General features: G+C 43.5%; 1 protein-coding gene across 2 annotated transcripts in view; it reads right to left on the reverse strand.

The window, feature by feature from the left end:
- The window catches only part of LOC118771108 (cyclin-Y-like), a 47373-nt gene extending 32486 nt beyond the window's left edge, over positions 1-14887 (reverse strand). For both annotated transcript variants that reach the window (XM_036518985.1, XM_036518984.1), the window contains exon 1: positions 14259-14887. In XM_036518985.1, the coding sequence (XP_036374878.1) occupies positions 14259-14412 (154 nt within the window). In that variant the 5' untranslated portion in view covers positions 14413-14887. The remainder of the gene's footprint in view (positions 1-14258) is intronic.
- Between the last annotated feature and the right edge of the window lie 6718 nt (positions 14888-21605).

A 21605-nucleotide genomic window follows, 5' to 3' on the forward strand; every position in this document is an offset into this window, starting at 1 on the left:
ATTTCATTTATGCTACATCTATGGGTGCTACAGAACTATGGGTTTACCTTGGTGAATACATTTGAAAATGAGTATGAGTTTGCAACCTACCAAGCAACAATCTGTGACTACTATGAAGTCTTTTCTGCCATCTAGTGGTAAAACAGGGTACTGTGGTTACTATGGGGGAGCTGCACACTATCCCACAGTCATCCAGTCAGCAACAATGCAGCCAACAGTAAGCCATTTAATACAGTAGGGTGAACTTATCGCCAGCGGTTCCCAGACAAAAGGGCTCCACTACGCCAGTCACAGGCCTCACTTCCTGGTCACATGCTCTGTTCCACCCGGGAGATGACCTCACCGGTGGCCACAGGCTGCAAGAACGGTCACCACGGTCCAACAACAAAGAGGACGTCTGTGGGAACTCAGTCCCAAACCAGGGGAAATACCAGTATGCAGCTATTCTAGCCTGTGACTAGACCTCTTTCTGCGCGCTCTCTCGTATTCACACACTCCACACTTGATACAGTAGGGCATGGATGACACAGCAATTTAAACTTACAGCAACTTCTATAAATGCAAACAAGGTCACATGGCTTTGTGATTAAGTCATTAATGGCTATTTTCTGTAGGTCTCTAGCAGCTATATCAGGCTATATTTCCTGGAACGTGCAAGGAATGTTGCCCTGTGCATCTGTTTCATAACTGACAATGCCATCCACTTGACAAAATGCCGGAGCCATCTCTGTTTAATTGTATTGTCAGATTACTCCAGCTTCCATTATGTGGTACAGTCAGCTTGTCCTTCTCTAACTGGATTGATTTATTGAATTTTCTACGGTCTTATCTCAAAAAGAAGGGAAGTATCAGAGGTTCATCACATTACTGCTGCAGTAGTAATGACCATTAACAAACTTGCTTGTGGGTTTTGAAAAGTGATGCAGTTCCCTTCAAACGGATGAGCAGCAGAGGACTTTCCAGGTAGTACCTAAGCAACAGTCAGACATTATTTTCTTAACAAAAATCCCAACAAAGCCCAGACAGAAACATCATGCGTAACTGAAAAGCAGCATATTGCAGAATGAGAGCAAATGCCTTTTAAATCAAGGGTAATGGGTCCAATAGGGAAACATTTCCAGGCCAGATAAACTTACAGTAACCTCCCTGGAGCTGCAGAAAGCAGGACTGCAACAGAGAGGATACTGCAGAAAGAGACATGCCCCGAGTGAGTCTGAGATGAAGCCTTCTTGTCACCTGAGGTGGCTCCACACGTAACTTTAGTTCCTGCTTTGACGCCTGCCTGTCAGACTAGCTGTGTAAATGCTTGGAAAAACCCTTTTATCCTGTGACTGCAGATTTCTTTTTGTCTCATTATTTAGTGCTCTGGTAAAAAAAAAAAAAAGATAAATCCATCATAAACAGCATGCATGTGTGTGTGCGTGTCTGTGTGTGTGTGTGTGTGTGTGTGTGTGTGTGTGTGTGTGTGTGTGTAAACTGCATAGGAACTACAAGATCGCAACAGTTCAGCACAACCCAGTCTTGCGCCAAAGTATCTGTAAACGGCGCATTGGAGCTCCAAACGGCGCATTGGAGCTCCTCAGACACCATCATGAAAATTCACAGCAAAAACCACACAAACAAGGCGGGGCACTCGACTGTTCAGCAGATGAGAAACAAAATGTATTGTTCGGCTTAGTCCCCAGTCAGACAGAGCTCAGCACAAAAGGAAACGCACACACTACAGTGCTTCACAGCCGTCAGGGGAATTATTGCAAACTTACAGCTAACTCTACTCAGGCTGGAGTTCTCAGGCAATTAACGCTGGCCTTTGAATGTCACACCCACTGAAAAAGCCTTAATTAACGCTGCAGGGACAACCCAAGACAGAGAGAAGTTTTAGCTTTTTGAGGGGAAAATTGGAAGGAAGCACTCCCTTTAGTGAATGTTACGGGCCTAATTAATGAGGTCAGCCATCTGGCATCCTTATCCTCACACGTGTCAAAGAAAGACAGAAACGGAAAGTCATTCTGTAATGTCTTCAATACAGATTTTATTGGTCAAAGCAAGGAAACATATTGTTGGCCAACCACCATCCAACAAACATGTTGCTGTTGGGTAACAAATAGAACGCAGGAGTGATAATCTGCATACAGCTTTCACAAACACAGTTACTATCACCTTGAAGGAAATCAAAACCGTTCAACTGAGGCTGTTCAGCAAAGAGGCATGACTTGAATTCATCACAAAAACTGTATTAAGAGTTCATTAGATGAAGTGTGAGAAGCAACAGCAAGCTAAACTTTGATAAGAAAGCACCCTCTGCGAACTGTAATTATGCAGGCAATGCATAATCACAGGAGACATTTTTCAAGTGTAAATGACGGTGAGAAAGAGTGCATGCACAGAAAATATCCCCAGGAACTGGGGTTTTACAGCTGTGAACTGCGATATCTCTGCCCTGATCACCGAAAGCTTGAATTTTTGACACTTCTATGTTCTATCAGATACATACTCATAAGTAATAAAAGCAAACTATCTATAACATGCCACGCCCTTAACACTAATAGGTGAATTTTGTAATGTTCTTTCAATATAGTTGTTAAAGTACCCTGATCTACTGTTACCTTACTCTCACTTTTTAAAGAGGTCATTGTAATTATCTTTCATCAAATGATACACTTTATATCTCCTTTCAAATGAATGGTAATACTCTTCCAAGGCAGAAAGAAGGCAATCTCTTTGTTGCACACACTTTTTTGATTAAAAAACTGAATGTCGCTTCCCCTTAGAAGGCTTACCTGTTTAACATAATGTATTATAAAGTGGTTTCTTTAAAAAATAAAAAAGGGGGGCGTCTCAAATTAAGCTGTCTGCCTTGAGCACAAACTAAGCACCACAGCCCTGGCTCAACACCAGCCATGTCATCAATAAACGAAGCCCCGTGTCTCCATCACATCTCGGATTGGCTGACGAGTGTTCTGCTTTCTGCGTGAAGAATCTCACCACGGCAGGTTCAATCCCGTTCTGTTCACTTCCAACGACCCTACCGCATGACCCGTTCGGTCCTGATGACCCCGGCGCTGGGAGCTGACAGCATAACATAACAAACTTTCAGGACCATGTCCACAATGTGACGGAGCAATATCTCTCCTTTACTACCTAATGCCAGTGCCTCCACCATCTACAAGCCTTAACAGGTCAAGATCTACTGTATTAGGTATTCACGGTAGGGCTGGGTACAGTTCTGAGAACTCTTAATGGAGGTTCAGAGCTAACAACATCTTACATTATTAAAGCTCGTTAGGGTACCACACAGTAGTGGGAACACTTGTGCTCCACGGAGCTCATAATTACTGCCAGTTAATTTCCTCCGCTCTGCATCCCTCGCACCTAACGTACAGGTGATCGCAGGCCCGCATGGCGTGTAAATGATTAAAGTCAATTAACTTCCTGTATCCCTTCTCACATAATTAGATGTGAGTGGAACTTTAGCCCGGGCCACTCCGCACTCACTTCATTAGTAGGCGCTGTCCCAAGCCGAGCCCTTGGGACCAGAGCCGCGTTTCACCGCTAACGCCGCGATCAATGAACAGGAGTGCGCCATCAATCCTACCGACGAGGATGCTTTCATTACGGCTGCACCACGTGCCACGGTTCAATACGGCAATGGATGTCATCTGTCATAGGTTAAGTCTACTGATTAAAACCAAAAAAAAAAAACAACTGACAGCACAGTCAAGAGCAGTCAGAGTTTTAGGATCTGTGTTAGAGCAGAGAGGAACTAAGGATTCTGTGTAATGTCTAACATGCCTTTATCATTGCATAGTGCAATCACATTAGTATTTTTTTGTGACAAGTGGTCAGTTGCTATGCAACCGGTTTGCTCCTGAAGTTTAAGGGCATCAGATTCTAAGATAAAAATTAGGCCAATTTGAAGGCAAACAAAAATCTAAGACATCTACAATATCTAACAAAGAAGACACATTAGCTTAATATACACTACACCATAGGGCAGCAGTGTAGCACAGTGGTCAGGAGCTGGGCTCATAACCGGAAGGTTGCTGGTTTGATTCCCTCCTGAGGCACTGCTGCTGTGCTCTTGGCCAAGGTGCTTACTTAATCCCCAATTGCCTCAGTAAATATATGTACATAGTGGAGTGTCCAATCAAATCAGTGGAGTCACTTTTCTATTTTGTGATTAATGTTATTAAGATGGTAATTAAACCACCTTCTCCTGTATCATTTATTTGCTACTGGTTGTGAGGGTTACAGAGCAGAAATTGGTTCTCAGAACAGCTGCTCCATTTTGTGTAACCTCAAACCCAACCAGTCTTCGTGTGTCCTTGTAATGGGTGCATGCTTAGGATCATACATCAAGACATTACACACAAAGAGAGCTTAAAAGACCTCGATTAGCCCCAGCGCAGGAATAAACCGCATTTAAAGGGCTCCACGGCTCTTTTTAAGGCTTTATAAACAGGCCTTTGCGGCTTGTGATGAACACATTCTCGGCCAGCTCACGAATCCCTTACCAGCCCGGCTGCTCTCTCTCTCTCTTTGATTTCATGTTCTATCCCTTTGATCTCATTTTCTCCTTGTTTTGCCATGGTTGGCTACGAACACACACACACACACACACACACACACACACACACACACACACACACACACACTCTCTCTCACTCATTTGGAGGCAGCCTGCATCTGATTACCTAACCAGGGCTGCAGCTGAAATTATGCAAATTTGGGATGCCGTCTCGTTTTCTTTAACCCCCCCCTCCCCTCCGGGCCTGTGTGTTATATGAGTACGCCCGCTATAGGAGCCCCACTTCAATGGCCATCTTTATTTGGGCCTACCTCCTGCAGTGTTCCCCTTTCTCCTCCTCCTCCTCCACCCCTCCCCCCCACTGGGAATATTACCCCTGTCTGGAGTGTTTCATTCACATTGTGAGAACCCCCCCCCCGTTGAAGCTGTATGGTGTTATGGTTTGCATATTAAACAGAATCCTCCATTGCGCCGTCTCACTTGTTATTGTTGCTACAGCAGGACAATGCATATTAATATGTTTTCCTCATCCATCGAGGTGTTGAAAGAAAAAAACAATTTCTTCCCCAGGTTGTTTTAATAAGCAGGGGCTTAAAGGATTTGTAACCAGTCATCTTATTTGGGGGAAATCGGGAGGGACAGCCTATTTAATAGAGTGAATTTAGTCACCGGTGTTCAGTCCATGAAGGAGGATTTGAATGTCAAGAGGACTTTGGTGCAGTTTAGCTGTCAAATTAGTACTTTGACCCTCGAGTGGAAAGTTTTTAAAAGAGTCCTGGGAATTCTAAAGCAGATACGTGGGCAATTCCATGTAAGTAAGTGAGCAAGACATCTCCAAGAAGACAGGAAATTTAATAGTTGTGCATTCATATGCATAAATCGGCTCTTCACTGTGACATATTACCCATTTAGAGAGCAGATAGGAAAAGCCTTTGACGGAAAAAAATTCTACATTTCCTTCAGAATAAATCTGAATGTACACTGAATAGATGGCGTTTGATCACCATGAAGCTCTCGCTGGTAGACTGCAGAATAAAGTCTGTGACCTCTGGGTACAGACCACAGTCATTACTGGTCTTCTCTGGAAACGTGACATAAGTCGTGAGAAATGCATTCACTTCCTCAAAGTGGATGGACAACCGACTGACTGACCAGTAATGAGAACGCAGTCCACACCATTAATCAGCAGATCCGTGAGTTAGTCAGAACTCCCAGGAACCTGACCTGACACGTTTTATCATACCATCTCATAAGTGTGATGTTTTGTAAAATGAATATGCGTGAGAAGACAGTTCTCACCGAATTTGCTGTGATAGATCTAAAAGGAGAGTGCTGTAGAGACTGTGTTAACTGGCAGTCTCCTTTCCTCTACCGCAGAACTGAGAACCTCTGCTGAAACGTTCATCATCAAAACATAAAGCTGAACTGTAACACAGAAGTGTAATTTTAGCCGTGCGTTTGAAATTACAATATTGCCATTTAGCACTCTTATTCAGAGCAACATACATAGGTTACAGTTTTATCCATTTATATAAGTATAAATACAGCTGGATGCTTCCATTACATTATTACATTATTGGCATTTAGCAGATGCTCTTATCCACAGCAACTTACATGGGCAACACGTAAAAAACTGTAACCTATTTACACAGCTAGATATTTACTGAGGCAATTCTGTAAATACTTTCAAAAGACAATCACAAAAATAGAAAAGTGACACCATTTGGACATTTTGATGACGCAACTTCCACACAACAGACACTCTGCTTTGCGTATTCAATGAGACCCTCTGCAGATGAAGCAATAGTAATTATTAAGGGATCTCCTGGGTGTCTTTAAAACTGTGTTAGCGGTGCAGTGACACATCACATGTGTAATTCAGAATCAAATTAAGTGTGGAATTTAGAGCCAATGCAGTACTATTAGAGTGCTTCATCCCTGCTTCACATTACACCATTCATATTTTATAACACATTCAAAGAGATACTTAAGGAAGGGCAACCACAAAATCCCACCATATAGGGACGGGATTCTGAATGTCCATACTTACATCACATTACATAACATTACTTGCATTTAGCAGATGTTCTTATCCAGAGTGGCTTACACAGGTTACAGTTTTTACATGTTGCCCATTTGTACAGCTGGATATTTACTGAGGCAATTATGGGTTAAGAACTTTCCCAAGTTCCCCGGCAGGGAATCAAACTCTCAACCTTTCCTTACCACTGTGCTACACTGCTGCCCATAGTTTTTTCATTATAATAGCTTATGGAAAGATTCGCTTTAAACAAATTGACGGATTTATCACAACGCAGTAGCGGGTCAGTTAAAACGTGCAGATGCCTTCAGTGCTCTGTCTCAAGCTTAGCAGTCTCACTCATGAGACGAACCCCCCTTTGTCAGTCAAAGAGGCTGCATCACCTCTTTGGACAGAAGGCAACTCCATTTCTACTGAAACAAGCACTGAATCCCTTCCCTCTGAAGAAATTCACTGTCTAACACTCTTTTTTCCACATGTAACAAGGGTTGCACACAGCTTCTACTCGGCTCTCAGATTATGGGAAATACCGCTGCGAATCAATACTTCAACATGCCCCACAAAATAACACAGTCTTCTCAGAGTACTACAGTGCAATGTATGGCTATAGTCTGGTTTACTATGCCTTTGAGAAATGTATGTTATAAAGTCCACTGACCCATAAATACAAGACAGAAGTAACACGGGTGTCTAGTAAATATTTAATATGAACAGTACAGGGCACCCTTTCAGAACACTGAAATGGATGTTTCTCAGATCCCATTGGAGGGCTTCCTAAATCATATCACATAATGGAAAACCATGCTCCATTTCTGCTTTAATTGCTTCAGTTAAAATATTTTACTCAGCTACTGGCTGGAGTTCATTTCGCTGATTGATAAAAATGTATGCAACTTTAATGCACCTAATCAGTTATGAAAATCAAAACAACACCATTAGTCAAATTTCCAGAGAGGGGGGGGGGGGGGGGGGGGGGGGATAAAAGCAAAGGGGGAACTGGAGGCACGCGTCTTGAGGCGCTTGCGCGCAATCCGCTGTGGGTAGCAGCAGCGGTTTTCACACCCAATTTCCCTCCAGTCACAAGGCACGGGCCCGGTCACGTGACCGTAACGCCGCACCGCGGCCGGCGGATCCCGGGAGAGCGCCGCGTGGCGACAACTTTCCCGCATCTCCGCGGAGCAGACGTCCGCTGAGGGGGCAAGTCTGGGCAAGTTGAGAACCGCGGGGGAGGGATGAATGCCCGCTTTAGTGCAACTGTGATGAACGGGCACTGTATTGGCAGGAAGAGGAGTGTACCGAGAGCAGTGAGCTGTTTGGAGCTACCAGCTTTATGTGAGCATCATGCTTTACTTGCTCGTCTGCTGTCACAAAACGGGCTTAAATTGCACAAGTTCATGTAGCCTATGTCATATGACTTTCATATGACTTCATTCATATGCTCCCACTATGCTTTAAATACCCAGCTGTAAGCATGACACTGCACAGCTGAATGACTACAGAGATTTTCTAACACAGTGTAAAATATAATGGGGAAATCAATGTACCCTTTTGTACAGACATTCAAATCAGGTGTTATTGTCTGTTGCGCCGGTTCCATAGGGGGTTTGGACATTCACCTCCGTCTCCAAAGTCGTTCGTGTTTTGACCGTTCGGGAGCATCACCCTGCCCAAAGGGAGCGTTTGCCAAGCTGCACATTATTTGAGAGCGACAGAGTGAGGGAGACATCCTACAATTCCTCCCAAATTTCCACGTCTAAATAAGGCCATCAGCTGACTCCTGGGCTGCGCAGTGAACTGAACAAAGGCCCCTGTGAGATGAGATCTGTATGGTATTTGCGAGTTGGATCACAGGACCTCCCTCTTAGTTCTTCCGCACTCGGTGTGTTAAAACAATAACCGCGTCTCTCCTGTGTGGACGTTTAAAAAGCAACGAGGTTGAGAACGGACATCCAGGTATTTGGTCAACCATTAACGGCCGTCTAACCAGATACGCTTCCCGGTTCAACAAAACGTACACACTTCTTTTTAAAGAATGCGTCGAATTTACATTGCAGGTTTCACAAGCTGCAGTCCGCACTGACACTCAAAGGTAACATACCGAAGTTTCCCATTTGAGACACAAAACGGATTGGAGGGGAAGTTAAGGTAACAGGTTTTCAAACAATGCAATCTGACCCGTCAATCCTCATTAACAGCAAGAGAACAGTCTTGCTTGCTGGTGGCAGGTAGCATGCAGTGTTTTAAGGACAGCCCTGCAGTGAATGTTGTATCAGAGGGTTCTGCCTTTCCCTCCTACAAGAAACGGGCTACTGAGTTCATTTGCATCAGCTCAGCTTTTCGCCAGATCTTTACCTTGAGACTGTTCACAATACAAGTTTTCTGCAGGAACCTATGTATGGAAGACAGTGGGGGAGAGAGCCAGACAAGAAACTACCAGCTCAAAGAAAGTAAAAATTAACGGCACAACAGCTGCACCGCCATTCTTTTATCATTTCTGCTGCGAGCACTAGTGAGACCAAGGCCATCTCAAGGGAGAAACACAGACATTTCTAAGCAATAAAGCAGATTTTTTTGTTTGATTTCTTACTTCCATCCTTCCTTTTAGCCCGCTACGTTGGTGAGGACGTAAACCACCTCTGCAATGGCAGAGACAAAAGACTGAATTCAGTTTGAAGCAGTGCTTCAGTTCAAGTGCTACTCAATTTTTAATGTCGGATTAAGCGGACAGTCCTTAACATTTGAAACCAAAAACACTTCTGAGAGTATGGTGGACAAACTTAAAACGTTAATACTTTTAGCACTTTAGCCAAAGATCAAATTTTTCAGATGCTCGATTTCCACAATGTGCAGTTGGTTGACACGGCCAGGTGCACCATTTACGTCTTTATATGCAGACAGCACAATCACATTATTTCACTGCCGTGTCCATGACTTCACTACAGATTACTCTCAAAGGGGCCTTATTTTTCCCTCATTCTCATCCCTGTAAATTCACGGCACTTGCATCCTCTGAGACTTAAACACAGTGAAGTGACAGAAGTTTAATTACAGCTATTACGCCAAATCTTCTTTTCAACGGATGTGCACTTGAGCAGAGAGGCGGAGCAAGACACAGGGCTCCAAATGTGTTTTTTTTTTTCCCCCCAAGCACAGAACACAGAACGGTAACTGGCGGATGCTACTACCATTCAACATTGATGAAATATTTCAGATGAGATGGTCAGCGTCATAGATCAAGCCCTCTGAGGACATTCGCTTATAACTCAATCATTTCCACACTGCCTTCTACAGCTGCTTAGTAACGGCCCGACAAATTCACAAAATCTTGCTGATGTCATATCTCTTAGCTCCATGCCGCATACCTTGCATATTTTACGACTGGTCTTTGTTATAATACAACAAAAGACATCCGATTCCCTCATCTGAGCCATTACACCGAGATTACTTTCGCTCAGAGGCAGCCCAGAAGTGTTGCTGACTCTCCATTACCAACAATGGGCTTGTCTGTCAGTAGTATTTAAGTGATTCAACTCAGCAGACTGACCCTGACTGCCATTTCAGTTGAAAATAACACTTAAAAGGAACTCAGTATGGAGCAGCTCATCCAGAATGATATTACTGACATTCAGCTGATGGGTGGAATTTCGCTTAAATAAGGCAACCCATATGATACAGTAGTGACAATTCCCCCAGTCATGCATGAGGAGGGAACAATTCATACACATAGTATGCAAAAGCTCTGTGGTATTGACACAACCCAAACCATGAGAAATTACTCTCACTAACACTGTGGTGTAGAGACACTACCGGTGACCAATCAGCTGACTCACCTAACAGAATCTACAGTATGTGGGCTGAACTAAACTAAACTGGACATTCCTAGAAACTGTGTCAAGAATTCCTGTGTGACTCCTGTATGGCTCTTTCCCACCAATACTGTGCCACTGCCAACCACAGGCCCAAATCCTCCAATCCCACGTAAGGCTGGTGACGTTAAGACCTGACAACTATCTGTTTATTCTCTGAATCAGGACTTGGGTTTCTTGTTTAGTGCCCGGCTGTATCTGAATTAACACTACATGCTGCTGGTACATATATCTGCCATTCATAAAAACACTCCATCTGCCACTGAAACCTGGGCAGCATAACCAGATCTGCAGGGTAGAGTCTATCCATAACCTACAACAAAATAGACGACATTCCTTGGGGGAGTGCAGTCTTTATGGAACACCTCTCTCACTTTGTTCAGCTTACATACCTCAGTAGCCAAGTCAGGGTCAGTCTGGCCCACTGCACGCAGTCAACACCCACAACAAACATGCCTTCTTTAGATGATGCCTTTCCTGTTTGAAATGGTGCCCGTTAACAGTTCCTTTTTGTAGGTTCGCTGTCTGGATGAGGTGTCCGAGGTTGTTAATTTGACATACAACCCATGCTCAATATGCACTGAGTTCCAGTGGATAAGCAGTATGAAGCCACTGCATCTCAGAGCCATTCAGGCTACTGCTAGGGCAGAATGAGCCAGTACTTCCACAAGCAGATCGTGGCACAAAATGTACACAAGCCATAGCAATCCAGAGAGTTCAAGACTTTACAGCTTTTATTTTTCAAGATTTTATGCAGGAAAGAATGATATTGACAGAACTGACTTACCTAAATTGTCCATACATATATAAGACTGAGTTATTCATTTTTCTTTCAAACATTAAAAATAAATGCCAATCACTTAACATTACTTTCCTGTTTCCTTCATATTGCTTATGATGAGACTATATTTTATCCACAACAGCCATCCATGAAGCAGTCTGAACAAATCTCATGGGGCCACCGTACTGCAACCTAAACATTTCAATTGATTCTGAAACCAACTCGGTGACACAGATGGCAGTTTGTGACCAGGTTTGCAATGCCAGAGATGCGGTGAGGCAGGACCCCAGTGATTCTGTTTCTGGAGCAAAACTGAGAGTGGAAGACACGCTTTCCGCAAACGCGTGTCACCAAGCAACTCCACTGGTTGGCCACGTGAGGACATCAGCCGAGGAGGGGGGGGGGGGGGGGGGGCGTACAAACACAGATGCTCACATGACAAACTCTGCGAGCCTTCTGAGAAATATCTATGACTGCCACCATACCGGCTACTATGCAAAAACTGAAATCAAATACAAGTATTCCCGATGCCAACTTCCTCCACCACCGCAGAACCAAACGGCTGCCACTGTAACAATGAAAAACACCGAATGTCTCTGGATGTCCTCAACAAACGGTGCACATAGTTACACTTCCAGATGACAAAACGGGGTACGATGAGAGGATAAAATAAACGGTGGGCCACAAGCAGTTCAAAGATGGGAAAACAAAACATGCTTCATTTTTACCACTGAACAAGAACTACTGGCCCAATGAAATGTGAAGTATTTGCATGATGCCCCTCTTCACCTCACGGTAGGCCACATCACCTCTAAAAAGTGACAAAGGTGCCACTAAAAGTCAGAGTGACACATCTCTGCATCTCAGGATTGCCTGTTAAACAGAGGCCTATTATTAACCTTGAAAGGAGCATTGATTTTTTTTTACAGGGGTCCTTTCTTTCTTGAATAATAGTTCCTGTCATTGTGCCTCCCGGTCCCGTGCACAATGCAAGTGTTAATTCTCCGCCGTGATTCATCGCGTGGCCCTTTCCCATCCGGCTCTGGGGGGCCTCCGCCCTGCAGTGCCAGACCGAGCAGCCCTGCACACTGCACGGTTATTCACAAACGCCTAACACACAACTCTGCCATCTCCATCTGCTTCCCAAAATACAGAACTTCCCTACTCCACCCAATCATGTAGAGATGAATCCCCCCCCCCCAAAAAACACACACACACACAGACACACAAATGGTTGCTGTCAAGATGGAAAATGTATGATATCACATGATACTCTATTCCTCATTTCTCATCTTCCGGGGAAATGTCACTACCAAAAGGAGCAGAGACGTTTCTTAAAAAGGATAAACTGCATCAGAACACGCCGGCCGCATTAAACTTGAGCCAGATTAGACGAGCCACCAATTCCTGCACCCGATTTAAAGGAGTTCCAAGGCGGAAAGAAGGCTGCCCTTCAGCTTGGGCCCAACACCCACAACCAGCCATCCCACAGGACATCTGACCCTCAGTTTCCACACAAGCCCAGGTCTTCCCTCCTTCCCATACAGTGGTGCTGGACGGTGGCATGGAGAGAAATCATCAGAAAGCTGTCATTCATAGCTGTCCTTTCTGGAAACCCTGGTTTTCAGACCGGAAATTCCCAGTCAACCCTGGTTTGGTGGTCATCATGAACCCAACATTGTCACACAATACAAGCAAGCTCTTTCAGATTTTCAGTGTTTGTCTTGAGACTACTGCATACCACTTCCAAGTAAACATGAATGAAACCTTTAACAAATAAATTCAAATTTTAATTGCACTATATATTTTTCTATGTATATAAGAAGCTTCTTAGGTTTCACTTGATATGCTGGTGTACATAACCTAAATTTCCTTTATTAAGTGATTTCTGAGTAAATTTATACCCTACTGTGATGCCTATGGGGATTCCCAGAGCAATGTCATTAGCGTGCCTCATGAATGCTCCTTAGTTTGGTGTGTATAAACCCAACACAAAGACAAAAACAAAGGTGTCTGGTTTCCCTCATAAGAAGACGTCTCATATGCCGGTATTCCACAGAGGAAAGAAAGGCAGAACCCCATTTTCTGAAGGCACAGAAGCGATTTTAATTAACACGGACCTGCTTAATGAATCCTTCGATTCGTGCTGGAGAACAAACTTATTATGCAAAGCAGAAATGTAGACGCCTCGAATTCACCTAGAAATCCCGTCTGATAATAAGGTTATCTTGTTATAATCCGTCTGCGCGCCTACGATTTGCGTGGCCTTTGAAATCACTTGACAGCTATCCACGATGAAAACGATGCACGCCCCAACCAAGAATAGCCTAGATTTAGTCGAAGTATAGTGTTTGCTAAGATCTGATCATTTTTGTCACGCCCACCAACTACCTCTTACTTTCTGTCATATAACAATGGTTGTGGTTGTCAAAGTTTGTATGGTATAACAAGTAAATAATTTACACACCCTCATGCGTTGATTGTTGATGGTACACTTAGCCAGCGAACATGCAAAAGGTAACGACAGGACATAAAACAGTACTCTCCACTTTATGTTGTAAAAGGCAATCATAATATTTCTTGAAGCTCGATTAAAAGATCAGCTTTTAACTTTCGGTTCCTGATCTTTCGATCCATCACTGTCGTTTGTCAACATAACATCGTACAACCTTATGCTAAGCATATACTGCACCCAGCTCAAGGAGTGACTATTTGTGTATTATTAGTAGAAGCAGTGGTCTTTGGCAGTAAAGAGCTGATTATTGTGCGCATCTCCCCAATGTGTTACTGTGTATCGATGGTCTTTAGATAAGAATTGAATATACAAACGGAAAGAGCGATTCGTGATTTCCCATCGCACAAGAGCAATGCAATTATGAAAACGTTGTAGTGATTTCTTTCTGGGAAACAGTTAAACCGAAACATCTGATTTAGTCATAAGCATGGTATCCTTTTTCCTAGGTGCTTGTGCGATAGTTTTACAGCTACTTACTACGATTGCCTCCGACTGTACAAAGAACGCTGGCTCGTTTGCAGCCTTACCGTCAATGTTCTCCCTATCGCTGATATGCTGCAGGTTACAGCCAGTGTCCTCCCTGCTCAGCTCCGGCTCAGGGCGGTAGGACTCCAGCCGCGAATGTGCATTTCTCCGGAGTTTGGGGCTGGAGGAGACGCAGCAAGAGGTGGTGTTCCCCATCTTTTTTCAGCTTCTGTCGAAGGTATATTCCGTTTTCATCCAAGTGTCTTTGGACGCGAGCTCAAAAGCCGTGTTGAAGCGCGAGTACTAGGGCGGCAAGGGAGGAACCACAGTAGTAGAATACGAAGCTGCGATCATTTATGCAGTCTCGTCCGGCGCTATTTAGCAGAAGCGGCAATGCAAAGCCATCTGTAAACTGGAAAAAAAGACAGTAAATCTAGCAAGTATTTTTAAGGCTTCCCTCCTCTCCTGCGTATCGCAATTCTCCCAGTATTTACCGAGCACTCATGTCTGCTTTGCCCACGCAATAACCATGTTGTTTTGTCGTGACTGTTCATAAAGAAGTAAAGCGATCGGGGTCTGTTATTGTGTCCTACTCATTTTTTTTGGCCCTATTAAAAACATGGGAATGACAATTCGAGGTGTTAACGTAACATTGTGAACCGCCGCTGCTCTTGTCAGTGTAGAGCACAGACAGAGCTGCACAGTTGAAGCGTATTTGCTTGAAAAGGTTCCGGTTCAAGTGGGTGGTAACAAATTAGCCTGATCGCTCAGTGTCAAATGTTTCTGTAAAAACTGCCTGCAAACCCAAGCAAGGCAAAACCCTTAACGCGATCGCAGGTTGACGAACATTTAGTGCTCTGTCGATACATTCTGTTTTAGAAACTAACGAGATGCTTACTTGGCATGATTGTTTATTACAAAATAAACTGAATATACTTCTGTATAATAGGTACGTATACAGCATGGACGCTTAATTTACAGACCTCGGTCGCCACACAAAACGGTGTCTGAATTATGGTCAATTACTGTATTTTACATGGAAAACTCGAACCTGCACAATGCAACTAAATGAGAGGTGTACCTTACATTCTTGTGCTTTAAAACACTCAAAAAGATAGAGAATAAACATTTATATTAATAGTCGATGTATGAAACTTAATCATGAGTGATATAAGTGTGCCCTTCTTCAGATGTATTGTATGCATTGAAAGTAACTGGTAAATTATGAGTTAAGTGTATTTTAATTTCTATCGCCGGGTCTACAGTACATCATTAAATACGCTTTAAAATGCAGCGTTCACGGGGTGTAATTTTCGCATGTTGGAAAATAACAAATATGCCCATTAATCAGGTAAGAAGTGGTATACTTAATTTTCGTTCCGACTGCTCTGGCAGTCGTTAGTCTGGAAATCTGACAAAAGGTTCAGATGACTTATGCGCTACAATGACAGTTTATGATTTTTAATATCCGAAACAGCTTGCGTCATTTCATTCAGCGTTAAAATCTGCTTGCTGAACAGTGGTGATTTGCTGTTTGAAGTTCCAACCAGGCACTTGAATAACACTCAGGTCTTATATTTTAGTTTGTTTGACTGGCGCCTGCGCCTCATGATAGCCTTCTACATAATCGCTTTTAATCGAAAGGGTATTAGAACTGATATCAACATTTTTATACATCAAGCACGGTGGTGATATTTTTAATATTTCACCATCCAGTGTCATATGTACAGCACAACCTGTATAAGAGTATATGCAAAATGCACCTTCTCAAATTCTGAAGACGAAGGGGTGTTGTATGTCAGATCCACCGTAAATGAAAAATTAAAACTGTTGATTTCAGTCTTTTACAGTCTTTGCGCTACTGTTCTATCACAGTGAAGGTAAAGCAATGGTTTTCATCACAACTAGATTGTAAAGTTAAATCTATTTTTTGTCTAAACAGTATTTTCAAAGTTTGTAGCTGCACATATCAAACTGCAAGATGGTGTACAGCAGTCTGTGTTTGTACCTTACAAAAGTTGATCACAAACTTATAGGGATTACTTCAATACATCTGTTATTATTCAAGGGTTATTTTAAAGAAATGACCTGAGGGAAATTGTCTGATTGGTGGGATTTGTGGGGTATGTATAGATGTATAGATGTATATCTCAAGAGTACAGAACAGCAAAAATGGCCTGCTTTACAGAGCACCATGAGAGTACGAACAGTGCGAGCTTTCAGGTCACGCACACTGCATATTAATGAACAGGGAAGCATAAATTGTCTTCATACATTTTTCATTCATGTTTACACCCAGAAATCAATTTGCTTTTTTATATCCATAAACATTATGAAGTTTATATATATGCATGTGTATTCATTTCCCCCCCCAGACCTGTTCCCATACGATGCATATAAGAGTTGCATATAAGCATATAAATTACAGTATTTAGGATTTAATCTCCATTTTTCTCCTTTTATATGAGTAGTCAAAAAACTTACTCATTTATACACTTATTTCCTACTTGCTTATTCATGGGAAACTTCTGTAGAGTGCCATAGACCAATCCACATTCATAACAAATCATTAGGTTGATATTTCATAGATCCTCATCTAGTTAATGCCTTTACACCTCCAGGGCATGTTATTGAAGTTATGGAAGCATGTGGTGTTTACAGCGGTCCCAGCAGGTTCACAGGGTTCAGCTCAAAGGAATTTGAGTCTGGTGACTGTGATGGCCCACTTATAACCTCAGTTCATTCCCCCTCAAACCGAGCCTTCACTCTGTCAGCACAGAGATGAGGGGAGTCACCCCATTACCCTCAGATTCCAAACTTTTCTGCCCATGCTGTTTGTTTTTGAATGGCGTAAAGTGTTACAATGAATGTCCAATCACCACAGAAAAAGATCAGGTTCAAAGGACAAACAGTTCATCAGTCAGCTGCTGGCACATTGGGTGGTACTCAGCAGTGTGTTTTGACCAGTCGGATTTTCTTCCGACAGCAACTCCAACATCACTCACCTCTCTTGCATGGTCTGTGCTTCTTCCACCAGTCTAAGGAAAGCCTTTAAATCAGTCATAGGTTTCAGATCAAAAAGTACTGCTGAGTAGCCCCATGTGCTGCCAGTCACTGACATTTATGATAGAATCAAAAGTCGTTGCTCTCTGTAGTGAGACACGATTTGACTTACTTACTCATCATACTTGACTTTTCCTCAGATATCCATTCTCACAGATACCTATGACAGAATAATGATTCTCATAATCTGAGTGTTCTGGCATAATCTTACACCTATCTGATTTTTTTTGAGGTCCTCCACATTTGTGGTCAAGAGTGCACGGTTGTGTAGGTGTTTACTCAGACCACAACCCTGTGGTTACATGTGTACAGCGGCGATGGACTTTATTCTGGCCATGTGGGGTGCAGCAGTGTAACATAGTGGTTAAGGAGCAGGACTTGTAACTGAAAGGTTGCCAGTTCGATTCCCCGCTCAGGCACTGCTGCTGTACCCTTGGGCAAGGTACTTAACCCACCATTGCCTCAGTAAATATCCAGCTGTAGAAATGGACAGCATTGTAAATACCTGTTATTGATGTAAGTCGCTCTGGATAAGAGCATCTGCTAAATGCCAGTAATATAACGTAATGTGTTTGCGGGCACGTGGCTGATCACGTTGGTGCTTTAGCCGGACCGCATGCGTTTGGTCCAGACGTACTTGGTCGCATCAGTGTTTACCTCAGTCCGCCTGTCCTTGTGATCCACTGTGTCAGCCTGAAGACGACCATCTGCGGTGCTCATGATTCTCAGCAGCAGCCCCGGCATCACCCCCAGGAACAACACGGCCTTTATTGTTTCCGGCTGCCGCTGAAGTCTGCCTCCAGATCACCTCCCACCGCCCCCTGCTTGAACCGTCGTGGCAGTGCTTGTCGGCTGCCGGTCCGCTCTTTGTACATTAGGCTGCAGAAACGCCTCGTTTGTTTCGGCTGTAATGCGAACGCCGTGGGGAGTGAACCTTTCCAGGAAGCCCAACTCGAACATCACAGCCTAATGATGTTGCAGAAAGCTGTTACATCCCTCCCAAGCAACCTCTTACGCGTGCCGTCAATGCAGGCACTACATGTGCCTCCAAAGACTTCTTTTTAGGTGTGGGTTCAGTGAGAAATCTTGACACAAAGGGCAAATCCAGTACCTGCACTATCATGCTGGGCTTAAAGCGTGATCACTGAAGCCACATTACCGCCAAATGTGAGACTAAACCGTGACTCATTTGGTTGAAAAGCATTATTTTATCAAACCCCTTCTTCCAACTTACCTGACAACGTGTGGGTACCTTTTCTCGGATGCTAGCAGCCGATGACCCAGCCACAGAGAAAAGGGCGCACCGCAGTATTAGGCAGAGTGCTTTGTGTTAGGGGCTAAGGGCAGGTTTACTCCGACAGCACTAGGCAGTTGTTCTCCTTGAAAGAGCCTTGCTTAGCTGTTCTGCTCCACTTCATAGAAGGTGACCCGCATGCAGTCCGGGGGAAACGCTGATTGTGGTCAGCAATCAATTGCAAAGGCTCACCTCAACAGCAGCACTTATAGCAGAATTAATCATTATACTGCTGAGTGAAGACTATGCTGAAACACCATACACTGGCAAGCGACTGTCATCATTTTCACTCTCACTGATAAAGCAACAAACTGACTTGATTGTAGTATTCAACCTGTAAACTTCGATGTCAGGAAATGTAGACTATAGAGAAGAGCACATTTAAGGAAATCGAAGTAAAGATCAGGACACATTTGAAGCATTTACCTCATGGGTAATCAACACAAATACAGGCACAGAGCATTGATAGAAAGGCACCAGTAACGCTAAATGTATGTTTTGGTACAAATGTAATGCCTGAATCCATGGAAATAGTCATTTTATCATATCCCATATCTTGGACAAGGCAATGACCTTTTGCTGATCAGCAGATGTATGATTGAGGGGGGGTGACAGGTCAGGGCAGGGGGGTCATGTAATCATTGCCAGTCACTGGATTTGCTAAATTTGGAAATATGACATGATTGGCAACATCAAATTCATGCCCCTTTCTGTCTGATGGCATTGATGGTGATAAGTTCCATACTTACAGTACTAATATCACATACTTTCACACTTGCATTAAATTACTACTATCTAATCCGCTAATCTAATCTAATCTACTCTAATCGTTTCTCACGGGGACACAGCACTCTTCTGCTTGCAGAAGATGTGTGTCGGCAGTCAATTAGTCCAAAAGCTTTTTACAGAGACACAGACTGCCATAAGCCATAACCGTCTCCTCAAGATTAGCTGACATTAAGTGATTCATTTGAAGCTAACATGAAAAAACATGAAATGCAAACAATAACTCTTGTAGTCCTCTTTATCATCTCTCCAAGCTATGGCACAGGGCTTTTGAAAGTCTCTACTCACATGCTCATAGCAGAACGAAATGGAATATGTTTAACTGTTCAGATAGTACTTCATGCCAGTGGCATTTGAAAGTACTTGGCCAGCCGATAGACTGACTGGTCACCATCACAAAATTTCGGCATCAGACACTTCATGAGATTTTTGGATTTTTCACCCTGAATGTGTAAAGCTGAGTAAGCTGTGGTACCAGTACTTCACCACAAGGTGGGGACCAACAACTTGAAACCGATAAGAATACACACAACTGCTATCGGACTTTTATTTTCGTATAGAAAGGAATATTTTTCATATTGGATATTAAACGTGGTATAGGTGGTATATCAGATGCTGGAGGGCAGGAAGGGACAGTATTGTGCAACGTCCGAAGATGAGGAAAAACGTACTCCTTCATTGAACTGCTCTGCAATTACACATCATTGGGGCTACATTTCTTAAATATCAAATGTTTTAACATTCTAAATTAGATTCGCTTTTAAAATGAACGTGGATTGTTTATTATACCCATTGAAATGCGTTTACAAAAAGCTCTTCTTGTAACGTTCACGTGTAGTAATTATGTATGTCCACAAGGTGGCATCTGCACTCCAATATGTCTATGGCTCTCAGCGTAAATTCGGAGGAGAGGCTGCAGACTCGCACTAAAATTGAAATTCGCCACTGGAGGGAGCAGTGACCTGGAATGGAAAATTCCACTGAAATCGGGCTCGTTGCCAAAGATGGATGTTGCAATACCGAGAATGAAATATTGAACTCACTCAACACCGGTTGCACAACTTTCCTGCCGTTTAGGAAGGACTGGCTTGCTATTATTTTTAACGTTGTGCTTTGTGTTTACATCTCAAAAACACACTGTGGTAATTTATGCAAGAAATGTCCTTCCTCCTCTCCTTCTGTCAACTTGGTGGCACTTGAGGTTATGTTCTATTCTCATCACTTGAACACGATGTTCTACTTTTTCTCAGAAAACATTGTCTGTTTCAAATAGTTTAGTGGATTCGGGGTTCAGTGGGTTAATCTGTACTCGTACTGAGGTTTTCAGTGCTTGCACAAATTATTTTCTGCAAGTCAACAAACACCAGACACTACCCAGAAAGACTTAAGTTACAGAAACATCTCACTCCACTCTTGAAAAATATCCTGTATCATATTTGTGAAAATGGAGCTTCACTTCATACATCCTCACACCATCACCCACCCACCCCCCCGCCCTAAACGATTATTGCATTTTAAGGTGTTTCAAACCATGTCCTTTTTCTCAGGCCAACCTTGGGAAAACACAGACAGAACAGAGGGAATTGTACATTCAGTAATACTAGAAAAAAGGCAAGGAAAGCCTGAAGGTTAAAACCAAGGAAAGAGAGGCACTAACAAGAGGCCTGCACAATATAACAGCCAGAGCAAGCAGGGAGAGACATCACACAATTTTCCTAATTTTTTCAGAAATGCCATGAGGTGTGAGGGACCGTGTTTAGCTGATATAAAAACAAGCAGAGGGTTTGCGCAGTGATACTGGACTCGCGGTGATGTGTTGAAATCCATCGCGCGCCGAGTGCCAGGCCATGACTCAAGCGGTGCAGGGCGTGCCGGTGGAAAAATTGCCCCGCTGTGCCCAGCCGTCTGCGCGCCAGGGATTATGAAACACGCCGCCGCGGGCGCCCGCCCCGCCCCGCCGCCATGGCAACATGAGGCTACAGAGGCTGCCAACCCAAAAGGGGGAGGGGAGTGTGGGCATGCTGTTCTCTGCTGCCTTCACAGGCTAACCCTGCAGACAAACCCGCTGTCCATACCTGTAAGCCGAAGCTCTCACCTTGACATGTCAAGTCTTTTGAGGAAAGCTGGAACTTTCCCAACACATACATGGTATAAACTAGGGTGAATGGGCGAATGGGGTAAAGTTGGTCCAGGCTATAACAGCTTTCACGTGTGAAAAAGCCTACCTGTAAATTACCCTACCTTTACAACATATATTTCACACACA

This window comes from Megalops cyprinoides, chromosome 24 (assembly GCF_013368585.1).
Source record: "Megalops cyprinoides isolate fMegCyp1 chromosome 24, fMegCyp1.pri, whole genome shotgun sequence".
In the NCBI taxonomy this organism is placed as follows: domain Eukaryota; kingdom Metazoa; phylum Chordata; class Actinopteri; order Elopiformes; family Megalopidae; genus Megalops; species Megalops cyprinoides.